At 37.3% G+C, this 23,524-nt stretch overlaps 1 protein-coding gene across 1 annotated transcript; it reads right to left on the reverse strand.

Moving 5' to 3' along the window:
* Window positions 1–12,574: 12,574 nt before the first annotated feature.
* On the reverse strand, window positions 12,575–13,471 carry LOC123649014 (oxidoreductase-like domain-containing protein 1). Its single transcript, XM_045566967.1, has 2 exons — window positions 13,361–13,471; window positions 12,575–12,964 (listed from the first exon to the last, which is right to left on the reverse strand). The coding sequence occupies exons 1-2, from the start codon at window positions 13,469–13,471 to the stop codon at window positions 12,575–12,577; spliced, it is 501 nt and encodes a 166-aa protein (XP_045422923.1).
* Between the last annotated feature and the right edge of the window lie 10,053 nt (window positions 13,472–23,524).

The following is a 23,524-nucleotide window of genomic DNA, read 5'->3' on the forward strand; positions in this document are numbered from 1 at the left end:
AAGTAATCTGGCTGTACCTGTTAAAATTGTACATATGCATATCATTTCTCTTAGTAGTCCCTTTCCTGAGAGTCTGTCTTCTGTAGGGGATTAGTATACTTTATGTGATAAATTTTGTACCCTCCCCAAATTCATATAATAATGTTCAAACACCAAGTGCCTCAGAATGTGACTATATTGGGACATATGGTCCTGAAAGAAATAATTATGGTTAAGTGAGTTCATTGAGTTTGGCACTCATCTACAAGGACTGGACTTTTTATGAGTAGTGGCAGTAAGGACACAAAAAGCAAAAAAGATGACCCTGGGAACATCAAGACAGGAGCGGGACATCTATAAGCCAAGGAGTGAGGCCTCAAAACACCTCTGAACAACAGCTTGATGTGAGATATCTAGCCTACTGAGTTGTGTGAAACTAAATTTCTTTTGTTAAAGCCCTTCAGTCTCTAGTGCTGTGCTATGGCAGCCATCACAAGCTGTCACAGCCTATTAGTACACACACAGGATGTTTCCTGCCCACAGCTCACATGGAAATAGAATTTTATCATGTCAGGCTCTACCATTATTTGAATGGCTGAAACTTGGTGGGAGTTGACCTCCCTCATGGAATACAATGCAAATATGTGAGGGGACAGCTCCTGCCCTGGTGGGACTACAGGGATGAGTTCTGTAAGACGACACATTGCAGACAAACGGATAGAACTCTTTAACCCCCCTTTTGTGTAAAAAGTTCCCTGGTAAGAGTGTGACATTTAAATCTTAAAGTAGGTCTGGCAGGGCAGTGGTGCTGCCTGCTACTGGAGATACCTGGGATGGGTAGCTAAACATGAAAGCAGTAGCAACAGGCAACCATACTTGTAGTCTAGTCTACAGTGAAAACAACACAAAAGTTTTTTTTTTTTGTGATATTGCTATGAGTAAATGGAAAGGAACTGTACACCTAACCAAGTTGCCGTTGGGGACTAATGGAGGCCAGATTCCCTTGGGAGGGGATTGTCAAGTCACTCGAGTGAGAAAACCCTAGGATGGAGCCAAGGGAGTCTTCCTTTTCAGGTTCAGGTCCTTAACCTATCCTGGTCTTTTTGGGTCCCTAGCTGTGAAGACCCCTGTGTGCTGGCTCACACCCTGTTCAGCACTGGTTATGGTTGGTGTCCTGGTACACTTGCTCTTCATCTGAGGAGATGAAGGATTTGGACCTATCAAACAAATTCTCACTGATATTTTGAGTGGAGCTCTGCAAAGAGAGTGCATGGCAGCTTGGCCATGAGGTATTGATGGCCTATGTGTTTAGCCCCAGAGGGGAACACTACCATTGGAAATTCTGTTCCCACAATCAGACACATAGGAGATCTACATAGACATCCAGCCAGGAAGGAAACCAGATGATAGCTTGAAGTCTTGCAATTCAAATCTCAGCAGACACACTTGGTGCCAAACACTCAACTCCCTTTCTGGGATATAAACTGCCAGACCCCCATGTCTTCGAACACCTGACCACTTGCCCTTGTCCAGGAATGGCCCCCACATCTCTTCCTTTCCTAACTCATGGTTATGGGGAGGAATGTGAGGCTGCCAAGATGGAATTACAGTTGATGCCTGTTTGGATGAGCCTGCCCTGGTGGGTGCCCCCTGCCAATAACCAAGATCAGAGTACAACTAAATGAAATCAATAACAATAAAACTATATGGAAGATTAATAAAATAAAAAGTCAGTTCCTTGAAAAAAATAAACAAAATCGACACACTTCTCACTAGATTACCCAGAACCAGAAAAGGAAGGACTATAATAAGTTCAATCAGGAATTAAAATGGAAAAATTACAACTGATACCACAGAAATACAAAATATCATCTATGAATACTATAAAAATCTCTATGTAAATAAACTTGAAAGCATGGAGATAATGAACAAAAATTGTTAGAAACACACAACCTGCCTAGGCTCAATCAGGAAGAAATAGAATTCCTGAATAGACTGATATCAAGTACCGAAATTGAGGCAGCAATAAAAACCCTTCTAAAAGAAAAAAAAAAAAAAAGGCCCAGTCCAGATGGTTTCGCACCTGAATTTTACCAGACTTCCAAAGAACTAGTGTTTATCCTGCAGAAATTATACAACAACATCAGGAAGGAAGAAATCCTCCCCAGCACATTTTATAAAGCCAGTATCATCCTGATACCAAAACCAGGAAAGGACACAACAAAAAAAAAAAAAAAGAAAGAAAACTACAGACCAATATCTGTTATGAATATAGATGCAAAAAATCTCAATAAAAATTCTAACAAACCAAATTCAGGCGCTCATCAAAAAAATAATCCATGATGATGAGGTGGGCTTCATCCTAGAGATGCAAGGATGGTTCAACATACACAAATCTATAACTGTAACTCATCCCATAGATAGTAGCAAAAACAGACCATATGATGCTCTGAATAGACACAGAAAAAACATTTGACAAAATTCAGCACCCTTTTATGGTAAGGACATTTAAAAATTAGGCATATTCAATATATGAGAGAATTAATAAAATGTGGTGTATGTATACCATAGAGTACTACTCAGCTATAAGGAACAATGGTGATATAGCACCTCTTGTATTTTCCTGGAAAGAGTTAGAACCCATTCTACTATGTCAAGTATCCCAAGAATGGAAAAATCAGCACCACATGTACTCACCAGCAAACTGGTTTCACTGATCATCTAAGAGCACATTTAGGAATAACATTGATCGGGTGTCAGGCAGATGTGGGTGGGGGAGGGGATGGGTGTATACATACATAATGAGTGTGATGCACACTGTCTAGGGGATGGACACGTTTGAAGCTCTGACTCAGGGGGCTGGGGGGACAAAGGCAATATATGTGACCTAAACTTTTGTACCCCCACAATATGCTGAAATAAGAATAAAAAAAATTAGGCATATATAGGACTTATCTCAAAATGATGAAAGCCATATACAACAAACCCACAGCCAACACCATACTGAACAGGGAAAAATTGAAAGCATTTTTGCTTAGAACTGGAACCAGACAAGGTTGCCCTCTGTCACTAGTTCTATTCAACACAGTATTAGAAGCCCGAGCCAGAGCAATCAGACAAGAGCAAGGGCATGATAAATGGGGGGGGGGACAGAAGAGGTCAAATTATCACTCTTTGATGACAGTATGATTTTATATCTAGAAAACTGAAGATTCTGCCATGATGCCATTGTGATTGATAAACAAGTTCAGCAAAGTCTCAGGTTACAAAATCAATGTACACCAATCAGTAGTGTTCATCTACACCAATAACAGTCATACTGAGAACTAAATCAAAGTTTCAATACCCTTCACAATAGCAACAAAGAAAGTAAAATTCTTAGAAATATATTTAACTAAGGAGGTGAACGAACTCTATAGGGAGAACTATGAAACACTGAGGGAGGAAATAACAGAGGAAGTAAACAGATGGAAAACCATATCATGCTCATAAATTGGCAGAATGAACATTGTTAAAATATCTATACTACCCAAAGTTATCTACAGATTTATTACAATACCTATTAAAATACTAGATTTTAAACGTTCTCACCACAAAAAATATGAGGTGTTGCATTTGTTAATTAGCCTGATTTCATCATTCTACATTAAAAACATATCAAACATCATATTATATCATAAATATATACAATTATTATCTGTCAATTAAAAATAAAATAAAAGCCATGTCTTGTTATTGTTTACTTATCCTACTATGCTTTAGAACAATATGCCAGAAGAATGACTAAAGATGCAAATAATTATGGTTCCTTAGAGACACTTAGACTTCAATATTTCTACAAGAATTAAAACTGAAATTTAAAGGAAAGTAAATGGCTGTTTTTAGGGGCTCACCATGTGATTCTTTGAAGGTAGTGGCTCTGATATAAGTTTCTATTTTGACACTCTTTTGTATATTTACCCAGAGTTCACTCCATATGGATGTTAGTACTTTAAAAAGTACTTTTCTGTGCGGTATCTGCTCCATTTAGAATAAACTTCAGTTCTTTATAGGTCTAGCAAAATTTGGGTATGAAACCATCTGATCTGGGCCTTTTTTGTTTTCTTTTTGTAAGGTTTTTTATTGCTGCTTCAATTTCAGTACTTGATATGAGTCTGTTCAGGAATTCTATTTCTTCCTGATTGAGCATAGGGAGGTTGTGTGTTTCTAAGAATTTCTCCATTTCCTCCACGTTTTCAAGTTTATTTACATAGATATTTTTATAGTGTTCATAGATGACATTTTGTATTTCCATAGTATCAGTTGTAATTTTTCCATTTTAGTTCCTGCTTGAGCTTATTAGAATCCTTTCTTTTCTGGTTCTGGTTAATCTAGTGAGAAGTGTGTCAATTTTGTTAATTTTTTCAAGGAACTGACTTTTAATTTTATTAATCTTCCATATAGTTTAATTATTATTGATTTCATTTAGTTTTGCTTATTTCTTTTCTATTGCTGGTTTTGGGATTGGATTGCTCATCCTTTTCCAGTTCTTTGAGATGATTCATTAGATTGTTGATTTGTAATCTTTCTGTCTTTTGTATGTAGGCATTTATGGGTGTAATTTTCCTCTCAGCACTGCTTTAGCTGTGTCACACAGATTTTGATAACTTGTGTCCCCCTTATCATTTAGTTCAAAGAATCTTTTGATTTCCATTTTAATTTCTTCCTTTCACCAGAAATAATTCAGCAGAAGGTTGTTTAGTTTCCATGACTTTGTTCAGATTCTTTTCTGTGTTCTGGCTCTGCAATGGCTATGATCTACACTGCCTCCTACTTCTCTCCTTCCTCAGTGCTTGGAGGATTTGGAAGTTTTTTGTTTATTTGTTTATTTTCATTATTATTATTTGAGCATATTGTGGGGGTACAAAAGTTTAGGTTACCTATATTGCCCTTAACCCCCCACCCAAGGGGCTTCAAACATGTCCATCCCCTAGACAGTGTGCATTGCACTGTTTATGTATGTATGCACCCATCCCCTCCACCCTCCACATCAGCCTGATACCTGATTAATGTTATTGTGAATGTGCTCTTAGGTGATGATCAGTGAAACCAATTTGATTGTGAGTACATGTGGTACTTATTTTTCCATTCTTGGGATACTTCACTTAGCAGAATGGGTTCCAACTCTGTCCAGGAGAAAATAAGAGATTCTATACCCCGTTATTTCTTATAGCTGAGTAATACTCCATGGTATACATATACCACATTTTACTAATCCACACATGTATGATGGGCACTACAGTTATTTACACATATTTGCAATTGTGAATTGCGCTGCTATAAACATTCACGTGAAAATGTCTTTTTTATACACTGTCTTTTGTTCTTTTGGGTAGATGTCCAATAATGGGATTGCTGGATCGAATGGTAGGTCTACTTGTATCTTTTTAAGGTATTTCCATATTGCTTTCAACAGAGGTTGCACTAGTTTCCAGTCCAACCAGCAGTGTATGAGTCTTTCTTTCTCTCTGCATCCATCCCAACATTTATTGTTATTGGACTTCTTGATAAAGGCCATTCTCACTGGAGTTAAGTGTGGTTTTGATTTGCATTTCCTTGATGATTAGAGACGTTGAGCATTTTTTCATATGTTTGTTGGCCACTCTTCTGTTTTCTTGTGGAAAATTTCAGGTCATATCCTTTGCCACTTTTTGATAGGGTTGTTTGATTTTTTCTTGCTGATTTTCCTGAGTTTTAAATAGATTCTAGTTATCAGTCCTTTATAGGATGTGTAGAATGCAATTTTTATTTTCCCATTCTGTAGGTTGTTTGTTTACTCTTGTGACAGTTTCTTTGGCTGGGTAGAAGCTTTTTAACTTAATCAGGTCCCATTTATTTATTTTTGTTGTTGCTGTGATTGCCTTTGGGGTCTTCTTCATAAATTCTTTGCCTAGGACAATGTCTGTAAGAGTCTTTCCCACATTTTCTTCTAGAATTCTAATAGTTTCACACCTAAAGTTTAAGTCTGTTAACCACCGTGATTTGATTTTTGTGAGAAGTGAAAGGTGTGGGTCCTGTTTCAGTCTTCTACATGTGGCTATCCAGTTTTCCCAGCACCATTTATTGAATAAGGATTCTTTTCCCCAGATTATGTTTTTGTCTGCTTTGTCAAAGATTAGATGGCTATAGGAGGATGGTTATATCTGGATTCTAAGTTTTGTTCCACTGGTCTATATCCCTGTTCTTGTGCCAATACCAAGCTTTTTCATAACCACAGCCTTGTCGTATGGTTTGAAGTCTGGTAAATTAATAGCTCCCCTTTTGTTCTTATTGCCTAAAATTGCTTTTGCTTAATGGGGTCTTCTCTGGTTTCATAAGAAGTGTAAAATTATTATTTCTATATTTGTGAAAAATGATGTTGGTAATTTAATAGGGGTTGTATTGAATCTGTAAATCACTTTGGGTAGTATAGACATTTTAACAATGTTGATTCTTCTGATCCATGAGCATGGTATGGTTTTCCACCTGTTTCTGTGCTCTGCGATTTCCTTCCTCCATGTTTCATAGTTGTCCCTCTAGAGGTCTTTTACCTCCTTAGTTAAATCTGCTTAGTTCTAAGTACTTTATTTTCTTTGTTGCTATTGTGAAGGGTATTGAGTCTTTGATTTGGTTCTCTGTTGACTGTTATTGGCATATATGAATGCCTCTGATTTGTGTGTATTGATTTTGTATCCTGAGACTTTACTGAATTCATTGATCAGTTCCAGGAGTCTCTTGTTTAATCCTTGGGGTTTTCTAGATATAATATATCATCAGCAAAGAGTGAGAGTTTGATCTCTTCTTTCCCTAGTTGGACTCCCTTGATTCTGCTCTCTTGCCTGATCGCTCTCAGAAGGACTTCCAGCACTATGTTGAATAGCAGTGAGGACAGTGGGCAACCTTGTCTGGTTCCAGTTCTCAGTGGGAAGTCTTTCAGTTTTCCCCATTTAGTATGATGTTGGCTGTGGATTTGTCAAATATGGCTTGTATCATTTTTAGGTAGGCCTCATCTATGCCTATTTTGTTAAGCGTTGTTATCATAAAAGGGTGTTGAATTTTGTCAAATGCTTTTTCTGCATCTATTGAGAGGATCATATGGTCTTGGTTTTTGCTTCTATTTATGTGGAGTATTATACTTATAGATTTCCATATGTTGAACCATCCCTGCATCTGTGGGATGAAGCCCACTTGGTCATGTTGGAGTATTTTCTTGATAAGCACCTCATTGGATTTTCTAGGATTTTATTGAGAATTTTTGGATCTGTATTCATAAGGGATATTGGTCTGTAGTTTTCTATTTTTGTTGCGTCCTTTCCTGGTTTTGGTATTAGCGTTATGTTGGCTTCATAAAATGTGTTGGGGAGGGCTCTGTCTGTCTCGATGTTGTGCAATAAATTTTGTAGGATATGCCCCAGTTCTTCTTTGTAGGTGTGGTAAAATTCGGGTGTGAAACCATCTGGTCCTGGGCTTTTCTTTAGGGGGAGGTTTTTTATTGCTGTTTTGATTTCAGTTCTTGATATTGGTCTGTTCAGGGATTCTATTTCTTCCTGGTTGTGCCTACGGAGGTTGTGTATTTTTAAAAATTTATCCATTTCCTCCACATTTTCCAGTTTGTGTGCATAATGGTTTTTGTAGAATTCATAGATGATATCTTGTGTCCCTGTGGCATCAGTTGTAATTTCTCCTTTCATTTTCCTGATGGAAATTTTTAGAGAGTTTTCTTTTCTGGTCTTAGTCTTGCCAAAGGCATGTCAATTTTGTTTATCTTTTCAAAGAACCAACTTTTTGTTTTATTAATCTCCCATATAGTTTTCCTTTTGACCATTTCAGTAAGTTCTGATTTAATCTTATTAATTTCACTCCTTCTGCTGAGTTTCGGGTCAGTCTGTTCTTCTTTCTCCAGCTCTTTGAGTCTAATACATTAGGTCATCTATTTGTAAATTTTCTGTCTTTTGGATATAGGTGTTTATGGAAATAGACGTTCCTGTCAAGACTGCATTAGCTTTATCCCACAGATTTTGATAACTTTTGTCCCCTTTGTCATTTAGTTCAAAGGATCTTTTGATTTCCATCTTGATTTCCTCATTTATGAAATGATCATTCGGGAGAAGGTTGTTTAGCTTCCACAACTTTGAGTAGAAATGAGAATTTCTGTTAGAGTTGATTTCTACTTTTATTCCACTGTGATCTGAGAAGATGCATGGTATGATTTCTATTTTTTAAAATGTTTTAAGACATGCTTTGTGTCCTAGGATATGGTCAATCTTAGAGAATGGCCCATGAGTTGATGTGAATAACATATATTCAGTTGTTTCTGGGTAAAATGTCCTGTAAATGTCAGTCAAGCCCATTTCTTCTAGAGTTCTATTTATGTCCATTATTTCTTTGTTTATTTTCTGTTTGGAGGATCTGTCCTGCACTGTCAGCTGGGTTTTGAAGTCTCCAGCTATTATGGTATTGCTGTTTATCATTTGGTTTAGATCAAGTATGGTTTGCTTTATGAATCTGTGCGCACCTAAGTTGGGTGCATACATATTAAGTATAGTTATGTCTTATTGAACTATACCCTTCAGCATTATATAGTGACCATCTTTGTCTTTCATTACTTTTTTGATTTAAAAACTAAGTTATCTGAAATGAAAACCACCACACCAGCCTTCTTTTGGCTTCCCTTTGCTTGAAATATCTATTTCCATCCCTGTATTCTCAGTCTAAATGCATCTTTGCAGGTTAGATGGGTTTCCTGGAGATAGCAGATACTTGGCTTCTATTTTTTTATCCGTTGGTCCAGCCTATGTCTGTTGAGTTGGGAATTCAAGCCATTCACATTTATTGAGAGAACTGATAGGTGGGGCAGATTTCTGTTCATTGTGTTGGGTAGAACTTCATTGCTATGTGTTCTTTCTTGAGCCATTGTGGTATCTGGGCTTTGATCTTTAGCTTTTGAGTAGTTTTACATTCTTGAGAGTTTATTGTGCTGGTCCATGTCACTCTTTTTGATCCACTCTGAGCAGGCTTATTAGCACATGGCAGTTTCCAAATTAGAGTCCCGTATTTAGTGTTCACCTACGTCAATCTGGACCCACTGAGTGTAGAGGCAATTTACCTGTCTCCTAACTGTCTCCAGCAGTAGCCCAGACCAGTCTCTTCTCCTGTGGGACTGATCCCACTTCACTTTCTGGCCAGGCATGCTAAGCCGTTCCATGCTCTACTCTCTATTGTTTGTCTCACACTCCAGATTTGATGATCTTATCTCCCAGTTCACCTTTTCTTTTTCCTGCTTTTTGTGTCCCATGCTGATTCTCTGCCAATTCACAATGCTGTTCTTGCGGGGGACTGATCCACTCATGTGTAGCAGACCAAGATCTATGCCTCTTTCTCTGGGAGCAAAAATCCAGGAGGTTACCTCCCCTCTGCCATATTTTTCCTCCCACGTGCCTGTTGTTTTATCATACAAAATCACTTGGGATCTCTTTTGATATCTGATATTAAAGTCCATAGAAATGCTAATGATATTTGTACACTAACATTTACAAACATCATAGTAAAGAATTATAACCAGTAAGAGGCATTCTGGAATAACACAGAAGGCTGACGTAGAGAAAGGGATTATGAGCTTTTAATTTCATGAATACTTTGTGTGTAACATTATGAATTATGTTAAAAGAAAAAGCTCCTTCTTCCCTCTTCTGGCTAGGTAAACCATGTAGGTTTTCTTTTACATTCATTGACTAGTATTCAATAAATAAACATTAAAGAACAACTTTTCAGAAATGTCTGGGCCATAGATCTCATTTTGAGGAGTAGGCAGTTGATATACCTCATTCATTGAGTTTCTCAAACATTATTTATTTTATAGTGTTAAAGAGAATCCAAGTGATGAAGAACATTTGTTTTTAAGCCACATGACTTGGATTTCTGGGTTATTTTTCTTTTCAGGATAAAAATAGTAGACAACAATTCAGTCAAATTTTCTGAATCATGTCATGACCAACCACCATGCCAGCCAGTTATTTCCACAGGCATTACAACTGGCTGATTGTACAGGATTGATTTCAAAACTGTAGGTTGCTGTGTTTATTTTTACTTCCAACCATACTTAAACCAAATGGTAACTGATTTCCAGGGGAGTTCCTTTTTACTAATTATATTTCTCCTTAAAAATATATGTTGAATAGAGTTTAGCTTCAATCACTTAAAGATCATAGTGTTAAATTATTATTTGAATTATCTAGATCATTAGAGCTATTTCTGTTTTATAACATTAAAGGACCAGAGTTTTTAATAAAGTACTGTGTATACTTTAAACCTTAACTAATTGCCTTTACAGTAGATTCAATTTTATGGCATGAGATTTCTGCTTATATTGCAATAACAGATCATTATTTGAGAGCATGTCTATTCTATATTCACAATAGCAGTAAATGCTTCAAGGTGGAGAAACTCTAGAGCAACATCACCTGAATCATGAAGGCAAAGGACCAGGGTCCCTACTCAGGTCATATTGTTGACATATGAAAAGGTAATCAAGAAAACAGTTAACAAAGTGGTGCAGGAATCCACAGTCCTTTCTTTTGATATTAGTGAACTGGGAAAGAATTAAAGACCAATAAAATGACAGCTCCAAGGTGTAATAATAGTGAAGGCCAGTTGTGAGTGGCTGATAGGGATAGTTGTACCAGCAGTGCCTTGTACTCCACAACCAGGGGGTCTTTTTCAGGAATTGGACTCCGTAGGTAAACACATAAAGGCAAAATGAAAATCTCCACTTGGCTCTAGGGTCAAAGGCTCCTTGGAAGGCTCCTCATTCTGGCCTCTACTGCCTCCGTCTCCTAATAGCTGTGGTACTTAGGGCACTAAGCCTGCATTTTCATTCTTAATGGAGTCCTTTTCATGAGCAGAAACTTTTAGTTTTATGAAGGTCAATTCATCAATCTGTTATTACATGTTTTTCCTTTTGGTCTGGTTTAGGAAATTTTTGCCTGACCCAAGTCTTAAAAATATCCTACCTGGTGCTATAATTCCTTCCAAATTATTTTTTGCTTATATATTATAGGATCATTCCAAATTAACCAAGCATTATATATTGAAAACACTTCAGTGGTAGCTAGATTAGGTCTTGTTATTAATCAGGTATCCATGTGGGGCAATTAACAGATTGCCTATATTTTCATCTTTGTTTAAATTTCTACACTTGAGCCAATACCATTGGGTCAATTTCTGTAGTCTTAACAATTTTTTTTATATAAGATAAGCATCCAGTATTGTTCTTTTATTTCTGTTTGAAGTTTTCCTGTTTTTCGTACTTTTCATTCCTGATGAAACTTTAGAATCTGCTTGTAATTTCACAAACAAAAACTGCCGTTTTTTATATATATATATAAATATATGTATATATAGAGAGATATTTCAGTAACAATTTAGCTTAATTTAGGAGGAAACCACATCTTAAAGATTACTGGGTTTTGTTTTGTTTCTTTGATAACACCTTTTAGCATTTAAATTTTTTGTTGTTTGTGTTTGAGTCACAGGACATGCCAAAATATACTACAGAGAACTCTTGTGTATCCTCCACACAGCTTCTCCCAATGATACTATATTAAATAATCATAGTACATTATCAAGTCGCCATTTGGATATTTCTTCTTTTTTTATTCCTGAGTAGTATTATAATATATGAATGTACCAAAGTTTGTTTATACATTTACATTGAAGGGCATTTGTGTTGTTTAAAGGTTTTACTATGACCAATAATGCTGCTATGAATATTTGTGTACAGGTTTTTGTGTGACTGCAAGTTTTCTTTCTTCTAGGTTAAATATCCAGGATCACTGGGTTGTAGGATGAATCATTGTAATCATTGGATTGTATAATAAATTTAACTGTGTAAAACACTACCCACTGTTTTTCAGAATAGCTGCACCATTTTTCATTCCCATCAGCAATTTCTGAGAGATTCATTTGCTTTGCATTCTCTACAGCACTTGGTATTATCAATATTTTTATTCTAATAGGTAAGAAGTTGTATTTTATCTTTGTCAGATTTGTGATTTGAGTATGTTGACATCCATATATTTTCTTCATAAATTTTTCAACTCTTTTGCTCATATTTTTGTTGGATTTTATTTTTATTTACTGCTGAGTTTAGAGAGTTATGTATGTATTGTCTACATAAGTCCTTTGGCAGTTAGGTGATTTACAAATACTTTCTTCCAATCTGTCACAAAAAAAGTTTTTAATTTTCATTAAGCTCAACTTGGATTTTTTTTCTTCTAATTTTTTTTCTTGGATTTTTTCACACTTTGCTATTGCGTCTAATAATTCTTTGCCTAATCCAAAGTCATAAATATTTCCTTCTATTTCTCCTTCTAAAATTATATAGTATCACTTCTGATCATCTTTTTATTTATTTTTTAAAGCACCACAGAGAATTTATTTTTTTTCAGGTAAAGTCAATAACTAATTCCTCCTCTTCCCATTGTATGCAACCAACCCATATCGGTTATGAATGAAGCAGGCCTGAGAAGCTGCCGGGCTGGACTCTCTGTCCAGGCTGAGAGTGTGCCTACCAGCTGGCTCAGGCTCTCTGCCTCGTCCGGAGCAGGATCTCCATCCTGAGGAAGGCCTTGATGTTCTTGTCCACCACATGCCTCTCCAGGGCAGCCAGGGCCAGTTTGTGGCCATCCTGGTAGTGCTGCAGCAGCACCTCTGAGTACTCCACCCACACGCAGTTGGGGCAGCCACTCATGGAGCGGTTTGTTGGGTGCTGGGGCTCTGAGCGGCCCCCGCTGGGCAGGGAGGCCTTGGAACACTTGGTGCTATGTGCACTGGGTTGGGAGCCCACCTTCACATGATCTGTCCCAAACTCTCCGTAGTCATCATGGGCTTGGGAATGGCACCTGAGAAGAATGTCGCCGCCTCCAGAGAGCCTCTGGCAGCAGTCCCAGCTGGAGAGCCAGCGTGCACCCTAAGGATGAAGATAAACATGACTCTCCAGGAAGCTGGTAAGGCTTCCTGTTACTGGGCAGGTGGCTCCATATCCTTCTCAGCTTTCTCACTTCCTGCCTGATCTTAGACAAGTTACCTCATCTTTCTTGATTCAGTTTGCCCATCAGTAAGATGGATGGTATGATTATGATGTGGGATGATTAATGAGAAGTGCTGCATTGAGGGCCTGGCACTGTGTATGCACTCCAGCAGATGGGGGAGGTCAGGGGGAGCTTGGCCCCTGCTGCAAACGACTGCTCTCTGTACAGGAACAAAGATAATGGGACCCTATGAGCTCCTGGCCAGATGTCCACCTCTGTAACCAGTACAGCCAAGCCCTGCCCTCCTGTTCTGATAGACCATCCTGACTAATTACATCACACTTTTCTCTGTCACATGAGAAGCCCAGGCCTCTTGGGCCATCCCATCCTAAGACAAAAGGCCTTATGGGCACCCTCTCTCTCCTGCCCCAGCCCTTGGTCACCATCCCTGCTCTATTTATGCACAATCACTGACTGACACACTACAAACTTCACTTATTTGACTCCTCCTCAGCCAATCTCCAAAGCCTACAAAGGCACACAACAGGTGCTCAACAGATGCTGTAGAAGGACAATGTGCTGATTCACCGGGGGCTGTTGCCAGTCCAGGGGCTAAATGCCCCTTCCACAGTGAGGGGCAAGCCCCATTTAGGCGCCAACACGTGGTTACCCCGCTGGGTCCCACATGGGCCTCCAGAAGCCAGGGCTTCTCCCGGGGAGCCACGCCCGGCTGAGGCCTCTCTAAGGTGTCTTGGACCCAGCTGAGCAGTGACTTTATGCCGCGCAGCCTCTGCCCTGCTCTGTCCCCCACCAGGACTTGCCCAGCTGCGGGCCATGGCGGACACCACCCTGCCTCCCCTGGCCAAGCTCTACAGGCCTGATCATCTTTTGACATTTATCTTAGCTTTAATCTCAGTTTCTGTTTTTGTAAAGTCCTTGGTCCGTATCCCTCCCTTAACTTGAGCTCTATAAACCTCTAAATTAGTTTGAAAATATCTAAATGGTCTCTATGGTGATTATTAATGGGATAGAGAAATATGTCTCTTACTGTTGAAATAACTGAAACTATTACTGTCTTTAATCTTGGTACGTACATTTATATAGGAAAGCATTGGTGAAAGGCCTTGCAAAATTAAAAGGAAAATATCCAATCCCAAAATTTCCTAGTAACAACTAAAGAGCAATCCTATAAATTTTCTAACAGCCAACCTGCTGGAGTTCCATTTTCACATCTGAAAAGAGCCTAACAGACAGAAAGGAAACGTAAATCTTTCTCTTTACATTTGCCAGAAACCGCTTTTTTAGAATTTGTTTTACAGCCTTGGAGCTCCTGAAGGAACAATAGGATAGGGGCTCCAGGCTTCAGCCATAGCTCCAGGGCAGTCACATCTGCAATAATCTCTTCTGCAAGGAAAGCAGGAGAGCCAACTCTTAGACTTTGACATCCTGTCACAGCTTCTGTTATCTTGCTGCAGAGAAGAAAGACAGGAGCAGATGCAGCAGTTCCTCATAGCAATCACTATTTTTTTTTCTTTCTCTTTGCTCCTATAAAAACCAACCAGCCTCTTGGCCTCTACCCAGGCACCTCCCTTCTCTTTTGAGTGCCTCATCAAGCACCCTTCTCTCTTTTTCCATTTATTTCCCTTTTTTTCTCTCCCACTCTCTCACTCTCACTCTTTCTCTCTCCTTCTAAAAATAAATTTTATACTTTTATATCCTAACCTCTGTGTGAGAATCCTTTCTTCCCTGTGCCATGAGAACCTACTAAGCTTTCCACCCTAACAATTAGCACATTAATTCTAAAGTAATCATGTATTTTCTTAGGCAACTTTATTGGAAGACACGAGAACTGTATTTGTTTTCTGAATCTCTAAGCAAGCATGCAAATTGATCAGTTGTGTATTTACTCACACAGAGTATGAACATCTCATTGCAATGATCATTAAATATCATGCTAACACTCATATTATCATCATCATCATGACTACCACATGTGACATTTGTTTAGTCTATTTTCTACTATCTGTTGGGTGGTTTGCTTTGTTTTGCTTTACTTTAATATTCTCATTTTAAATATCAGCACAAAACTTTCAGGAAATTAACTGTTTCACTGTCATATTACAAATAAGAAAACTGGTAATGGAGAGCTCAATGACTCTTTTTCAGGCATTTGTTCAATGTACAAAAAACATCCAACTCCAAATATTTGCTATTTAGCATGCATCCCATTTTCATATACTTTCAGGCACATTGGGGCAAAGATTATTTGTCCATTCCAAATGCATTCTCCACATCTAATTGCCTAAGAAAATTTCTGTGTTTACAGAACAGAAATATACTCATGTTGGCGAGAAAAAAGCCTTATTTTTCATTCCTTCCTTCAGATAGAAAAAGATCATCAGCTGAGACTCTCGGGCAACTTTGAAAAGGCAACAGTTAAGTGGTATTTATTTTTATGCCTATTTATTTGTTCTATTTTTCTCATGTGAAACAAAGGTATGATGTCTGGGACTGCAGCAGCCATGTTGAGCCATAAGGGAAAGGACAATAGAATTGCAGAACATCGCACAGCCTGGTGTTTTTGAGCCACTAAATCAGTGCTAGCAAAGGGTAATTAGACTTCAAGCAACCAAACATGGCCACTAATTGATTCACGTTCCTTTCCCTTCAGCTTTGCTGTAGAGCAAATGTTACCAAATTAAATAAAGCAATATAACATGTATTTATTTATGTATACCCTGCTATTATTTCTTTTTCTTTTTCTTTTTTTTAAGACAGAGTCTTGCTGTGTTGCCTGGGCTAGAGTGAGTGCCGTGGCATCAGTCTAGCTCACAGCAACCTCAACCTCCTGGGCTCAAGCGATCCTACTGCCTCAGCCTCCCCAGTAGCTGGGACTAGAGGCATGCGTCACCATGCCCGGCTAATTTTTTTCTGTATATATATTTTAGTTGGCCAGATAATTTCTTTCTATTTTTTAGTAGAGACAGGGTCTCGTTCTTGCTGAGGCTGGTCTCAAACTCCTGACCTCGAGCAATCCACCCGCCTCGGCCTTCCAGAGTGCTAGGATTACAGGCATGAGCCACCACGCCCGGCCACTGCTATTATTTCTTGCACTGAAGCTATCACTACACCAAAATTAAGAGCCAAACTATTAAATAACCAGGAACGAAATTCATCAAATGTTTTGAAAAACCCACTTTATTCATATATTTGAACCAGAATCATGAGGAGAGCATGTTTATTTTCTCTCTGACATTTCCTAAACACTTTTCTATCTTTATCTTTCCTCCCAAACATCCAGAATGTTTGCATACTTAATTACCTTGATAAAGAACCATGATTAATAATTACAAACAACAGACTTTCTGACATCACTTTAAATAATGACAGTCAGCTATTTAATTTTTGAGTTTTTTCAGATAAAAATATCATACACTCAGAGGAGGGAGACTAAAGCTAAACATTTATTGACAAATCCATGGAATATACTAGCTGTCTTACATCAAATATGATATAAAATGACTTGTAAATTCACATATATGAATATATACTTACATACATATAATATAAAAAATTTAGAAATCATTTTTGTTAGAAAAATAAAAGACGTTTCCAAACATGACAAACTCATTCTTCACCGTATGGTAAAGTGTATGTCCCAATGTCAAAAGTGAGTGAGTGTGTGTGTATGTGTTAGAGATTGTATTCAGCACCTGATACTAAAGACTTGAAGCAACATCACCTAAATTTGACAAGGGTTTGTTAATATCTCAGATAAGAGATATCCAAAGTAAACAGCCCTGTGACACACTGGTAGATGTGCAACATCATCAATTCCACAAGCACTTTCTCTCTGCTGCTATCTCTGTCGCACAGCTTTCGTCTCAGACTTGTTTCATGGTTATAAAATGGCCATTGCAACTTCTGTCACCACTTCCACATTCCAGATCAGTGTAAGCTAGAAAGTAGATGGGCAAAAGTGCCCTAGTGTTATCCTCTCCCTTTAAAGAAACTAGCCTCAAAGCCACCACCAAATCCCCCCAACACCAGCACCACTTACAAGTCACTTGGTCAGAACCTGATCAAATGTGCTTCTCCAATCTCCAAGACAGGATTGAAAAAGTATACACAATTCAGACATTTCTTATAAATTGAAGTGAGTCAAGCATATCTGTAAGTCAATTTTATCAAAACTACACTTGGTAAAGTCACTGATAGGCCAAATATCATTAAGCAAATGATCAAATTCTCAGCCTTCACTATACAGCCTTTTTGTTGGGATTTGATGCAGTTGGTGACTCCTTTCTTCCTTAAACATTTGTTCATTTGTCCTTTAGGTCACTTGTCTACCTTTCTTCCTCTCTCTCCTACATCATTGATTTCTCCTTTGTAATCTTCTTAATGAATTCTCTTCAAATAACTGTATTCTAAAGTTTGCAACACCCTGGGTCAGTCCTCTACTCCCGTGGTGATCTCCTACAGCCCCACAACTTCAGCTACCACCCATACCTGATGACTTCCAAGTCACAGGTATGACTCTTAAGTGTTATGCCCAACTACTTCTTTGATCATCCCAACTGGATGTCTTCATAATTCTCAATCTGAACAATATTTTGCCTTTGTAAAATTTTTTCCAGTACTTTATTAGGAGAATATTAATACAGAAGTTAGAAACAGTTCAATAATCACTAATATATCCTCCCTGTAACCCTTAAATTTAGTATTTTAGTGTGTTTTATTCATTTTTCCACTGTGTTGAAGCATTTGACAGTAATTAGCAGAAATCACAGCATTTTATTCCTAAATTCCTCAACAGATGTCTCCTAAAAACAAATACAATAATATATATAATCACAATAACATTATCATAGCTATGAAATATAATCACTATGTTAAAATCTAAAACTCAGGACATATCCTAATTCCCCTTACTTTTCCTAAAGAAATGTTATTTTGTGTCTGTCTTTTTTTTTGGTTTCCAGAGCTCAACAAGTTTTATGCATTGCATTTTCATGTTATGACACTTTAGTTTCTATTAACTTAAAGACTATTTAATCACTATTTTGCTTAAACAGAACTCTAGCTTCAACACAAACTACTCTTTTCCTAGTGTTGTACACCTCAAAAAATAGCAACACAAAAGCTTGAAGACCTTTTTGTCTCCTTTCATTTCCTATTAGTAAATCATGTCAGTTATGCCTTCAAAGTATATATTTTCAGCAGTCCATAATTTTTTCCATAGTAGAAAACAGTTTCTTCTGAATCTTTCTTGAATCATTATGGTATGCTACCATTGCCATTTGACTGTTGACTTCATATAATTACTAAAATTATCATTCCAATATCATCTTTTTTTTTCTTTTTTTTTGAGACAGAGTCTCACTTTGTTGCCCGGGCTAGAGTGCCGTGGCATCAGCCTAGCTCACAGCAATCTCAAACTCCTGGGCTTAAGCGATCCTACTGCCTCAGCCTCCTGAGTAGCTGGGACTACAGGCATGCACCACCATGCCCGGCTAATTTTTTCTATATATATTTTTAGTTGGCGAGATAATTTCTTTCTATTTTTTTTAGTAGAGACGGGGTCTCGCTCTTGCTCAGGCTGGTCTCAAACTCCTGACCTTGAGCGATCCACCCGCCTCGGCCTCCCAGAGTGCGAGGATTACAGGCATGAGCCACCGCGCCCGGCCCAATATCATCTTTATAACCTTATTTTACTCCCTTATTTTGCCAAATAAAGTTTGAGGTGAATTAATATCCAAAAATCACATGTAAAATAGGACAATCATATGAAAAGTATGCATAGCATTTCAAAGGCCTTATAACGGAAGCCTCAAGATACTAAATAACAAATTCAGACATAACATAAACTACAATTTGGTATTAAATAAGCATATGTAACATTGATATGCAATGAACTATATGGTTTTAATGGTAAATTTTACTTTTAAAAAGTATCATTTTCATCCATTACATTAATATGCAGATTTCTTGCTTATGAATTATATTAACAAATCCATGAATACATTAGATTGTCTAGGTTTTCTGTCAGTCTTTGCGTTAGGCACAGGTTTTTTTTTTATTTCAGGATATTATGGGGGTAAAAACATTTTGGTTACATGTTATGACTTTGCTGCATCCCAACCATGATTTGAGACGTGTCACCTACAATGCTCACCACGTCCATTAGTTGTGAGTTTGCCCATCCCCAACCCTCCTACCCCCAAAGAATATTACTACCATGTCAGCACCTTAGTGTTGATCAGTCAGCGTCAGTTTGATGGGAAGTACATGTGGTGCCAATTTTACATTCTTGTGATACCTCACATTGGATGTAGGCACTGGTTTTGTGGTGCTTACTTTCTTTTATCATTAAGTGCAAGACCTATTTCAAAGTTCCCTTTCCCCTACCCTAATTGTAGAGGAATGTAGTCTACATCATTTGCATCAGAGTTATACAACTTATCACAAAGGAGCCATTGTCCATGATTAAGCACAAAGACAGCCAGCACATTTCAAAGAATTCCAGAGTATAACTTTTATAAACAATACTGTAATAAAATCATGGCACTTTAGACTAAAAAATAACCACTTCCCAACCAAGGAAAATAACATTGTTTTCAAATAGGTCTAAATATAATGGAAATGAACAGCCTTATTCATATGATATACTAGGTGGCCTTACATATGCAGAACTTGATGAATCAAAACTAACAGAAGAGTTAGAACCCATAACAGAGAAAAACAGAAAACATTTCCTTAAACATATTTTGTAAAGGGCTTTTACTATTTGTTTAGTGAAAAATGTGGATTGTTTCATCATACCTTCATGATCATGTGTTATTTAATTTTTTTTGTTTTTTTTTTATTTCAGCTCATCATGGGGGTACATAAGTTCAGGTCATATACATTGTCCATGTCCCGCCCATCCCCCTGAGTCAGAGTCCCAAGCATGTCCATTCTCCAGACAGTGCGCCTGGCACTCACCATGTAGTCATACCTCCATCCCCTCACCCCCCACCTCCAAAAGTCAGCACCTTCAAGCATGACCATTCCCCAGAGGGTGTGCAATGCACTCATCATGTAGGCATACACCCATCCCCTCCCCCCACCCCCAAATCAGTCTGATATCCAATTGGTATCCTTCCCCAATGTGCATTTAGGTGATGATCAGGGAAACCAGTTTTCTGGTGAGTACATGTGATGCTTGATTTTCCATTCTTTGGATACTTCACTTAATATAATGGGTTCCAGCTCTCTCCAGGAGAACCAAAGAGATGTCGTATCATCGTTATTTCTTATAGCTGAGTAGTACTCCATGGTATACATATACCACAGTTTACTAATCCATTGGTGGATTGATGGGCACTTGAGTTGTTTTCACATCTTTGCGATTGTGAATTGTGCTGCTATAAACATTCGGGTACAGGTGTCTTTGTTAAAGAATGACTTTTGTTCTTCTGGGTATATGCCCAATAATGGGATTGCTGGATCAAATGGTAGGTCTACTTGAATCTGTTTAAGGTATCTCCATATTGCTTTCCATAGGGGTTGCACTAGTTTGCATGTGTTATTTAATTTGATAAACAGTGCATGTTTACACATTTAAATTGTGGCTAAATACCTCCTTATGTAATATTTATAAATTTCATAAAGTTTTCTATTTTTTTCAAAGTAATTTTAATACATGATATTTTATTGAATAGCATCTAACTGTCTCTTCAAGACTCTGCACATCAAATTAGGCAAACCAAGACCAGCAATGTTTCTTAATTCATTTTTAACAAAATATATTTGTCTATTTGTGAATTTATATATATACATACCTATCTTTATTTATCTATTTATCTATATCAAAGTTTAAATAATGCAAAATGCAATGAAGGTGTGATTGGCAATAGAAAGAGAAACGGTGCATTTTTTTAACCCCATAAGTTTTTCCATATATTTTATTTATTTTATAATAATAATGATGATGATGGCTAATATTTACTGAGCACTTATTATGTGCCAGAGTGTCTTTAAAGAGTTTTACAATACTAATTTAATATTTACAACACTATAAGGCAATTGCTATTAATATTAATATCCCCAATTTACAAATGAGTGAACTTATCCATAGAAAAGTAAATTAACTTGCCCCAGGGCCAAGACTCTTTACATTCATTCTTTCGTTCATTCATTTTGAAATATTAAGGAGATACAAACGTTTTTGTTACATGGATAGCTTTTGTACTGCTTGTGTCAAGGCTGTAAGTGTACCTATCACTCAAATAGTGTTCATTGTACCCATTAAGTATTTTTTTGCCCCTTCCCCTGATTGTTTTCCAAGGACTTTTACCTCCCTCTGTGCACATGTGTGCCCATCCATTAGTTCCAATTTATTTGAGAGTTAATGTGGTGTTTACTTTTCCATTCTGTAGATACTTCACTTAGGATAATGGTCTCCAGTTCCATCTGAATTGCTACAGAAGGCATTAATTCACCCTTTTTATGGCTGAATAGTACTCTAAGGTATACATACGGCATATTTTGTTAATCCACTCATGTATTGAAGGGCACTTGGGTTGATTCCACATCTTTGCAATTGCAAATTGTGCTGCAATAAAAATATGAGTGCAGGTGTCTTTTTGATAAAATGATTTCTTTTCCTTTGGGTAGTTACCCAGTAGTGGGATTACTAGATAGCATGATAGGTTTACTTTTAATTCTTTGAGAAATCTCCATATTGTTTTCCATAGAGGTTGTACTAATTTGCAGTTCCACCAACAGCATATAAGCATTCCTTTCTCTTTCCAGCCATGCCAGCGTCTATTTTTTGTGGTGGGGCTTTTTAATAAAAACCATTTTTAACAGGGGTGATATCTCATTGTGGTTTTAATTTGAAATTCTCTGCTTAGTGATGTTGAGCATTTTTTCATATGTTTGTTGGCCATTTGTTTACCTTCTTTTGAAAAATTTCTGTTTATGTATTTTGTTTACTTTTTAATGGGGTTATTATATTTTTTGACCCTATAAGTTTTTTCATATAATTTCCATATAACTCACATGATTTGAATGTCTTATTGCATACTTTCAGAAAAAACAGACATTTATTGTTGGGTTACATTACGTCAATAATGCAAGTAAGTTCTTAGCACTGTAATTTTTTATATGAGAATTTTACATAATAAAATGTACAAATCTTAAGTATGTAATTCAGTAACTTTTGAGAAATTTATGTACTCATGTAGCTGTCAATCTAATAAAGGTACAGAATGTATCCATCACCCCAGAAAATTCTCTTTTGTCTCATTTCAGATAACCAGATAATCCTTCACCCCTACCAAAAAGTATTAAAATATCTTTTTTTTTTTTGGGAGACAGAGTCTCACTCTGTTGCCTGGGCTAGAGTGCCGTGACGTCAGCCTCGCTCACAGCAACCTGAAACTTCTGAGATCAAGCAATGCTCCTGCCTCTGCCTCCTGAGTAGCTGGGACTACAGGCATGCACCACCATGCATGGCTAATTTTTTTAATGTATTTTTAGATAGTCCACTAATTTCTTTCTATTTTTAGTAGAGACGGGATCTCACTCTTGCTCAGGCTGGTATCAAACTCTTGACCTCGAATGATCCACCCGCATCAGCCTCCCAGAGTGCTAGGATTACAGGCTGAGCCACTGCACCCAGCCAAAATATTACCCTTATTTCAATCATAAATTAATTTCCTTGTTTTTGAAACATGTATATATATATATGTGTGTGTATGTGTATATACTGTTAAATGAAATTTATTATGGGCCATCACTATGGACTAGTTCCTACACTAGGCCTCAACAGACCAGACTAAATCAGAATGAAGTCACTCATCAAATTGAAATGGTCCAGTTTAAACAAAGAAACAAGCAGAAATTCATAGCAACCAATCAGAAGTGGCCCAGTTTACCTTAGAGAGCATGATGAAGAAGTGTCCTCTGTTTTAATCTTAGAAGGAAAGAAACTCTGAAATGACCAATCTGTGTCCTTTCCTTCTTCTCTTTTTAAAGCCAATTTCTGCCTAAAACACAACCTCCACTTCTTAGCTCATTGGAACACCCATTCTACATTATATTATAGCATGAGCTATTGCACACTTCTATAATCACTAATAAAAGCCAAGCATCTTTAAGCTTGTTATAATCTTGTCTTTTGACTATACCTATGTATCTGTCTTTGAAGCACATGAACACATGAAATGTACACACACAATGTATACATTTTAATGTCCAGTTTCTTTTGTTAAATGCAATCTTAGAAGATATGTGCATGTTGTGTGTGTCTATTGATTATTCTTTTTGCAGAGTAGTATTCCATTGTATGAGTGTTCCATAGTATTTATATCTTCTCTTATTAAAGTACATTTGAGTGGTTTACAGTTTCTTTTTGTATTTTTCTTTATTCTTTTTTCAGCATACTGTGGGGGTACAAAAGTTTAGGTTACGTATATTGCTCTTGCCCCCATCCCCTGGCCTCTGAGTCAGAG

The sequence above is a fragment of the Lemur catta genome, chromosome 13 (assembly GCF_020740605.2).
Source record: "Lemur catta isolate mLemCat1 chromosome 13, mLemCat1.pri, whole genome shotgun sequence".
Lineage (NCBI taxonomy): Eukaryota > Metazoa > Chordata > Mammalia > Primates > Lemuridae > Lemur > Lemur catta.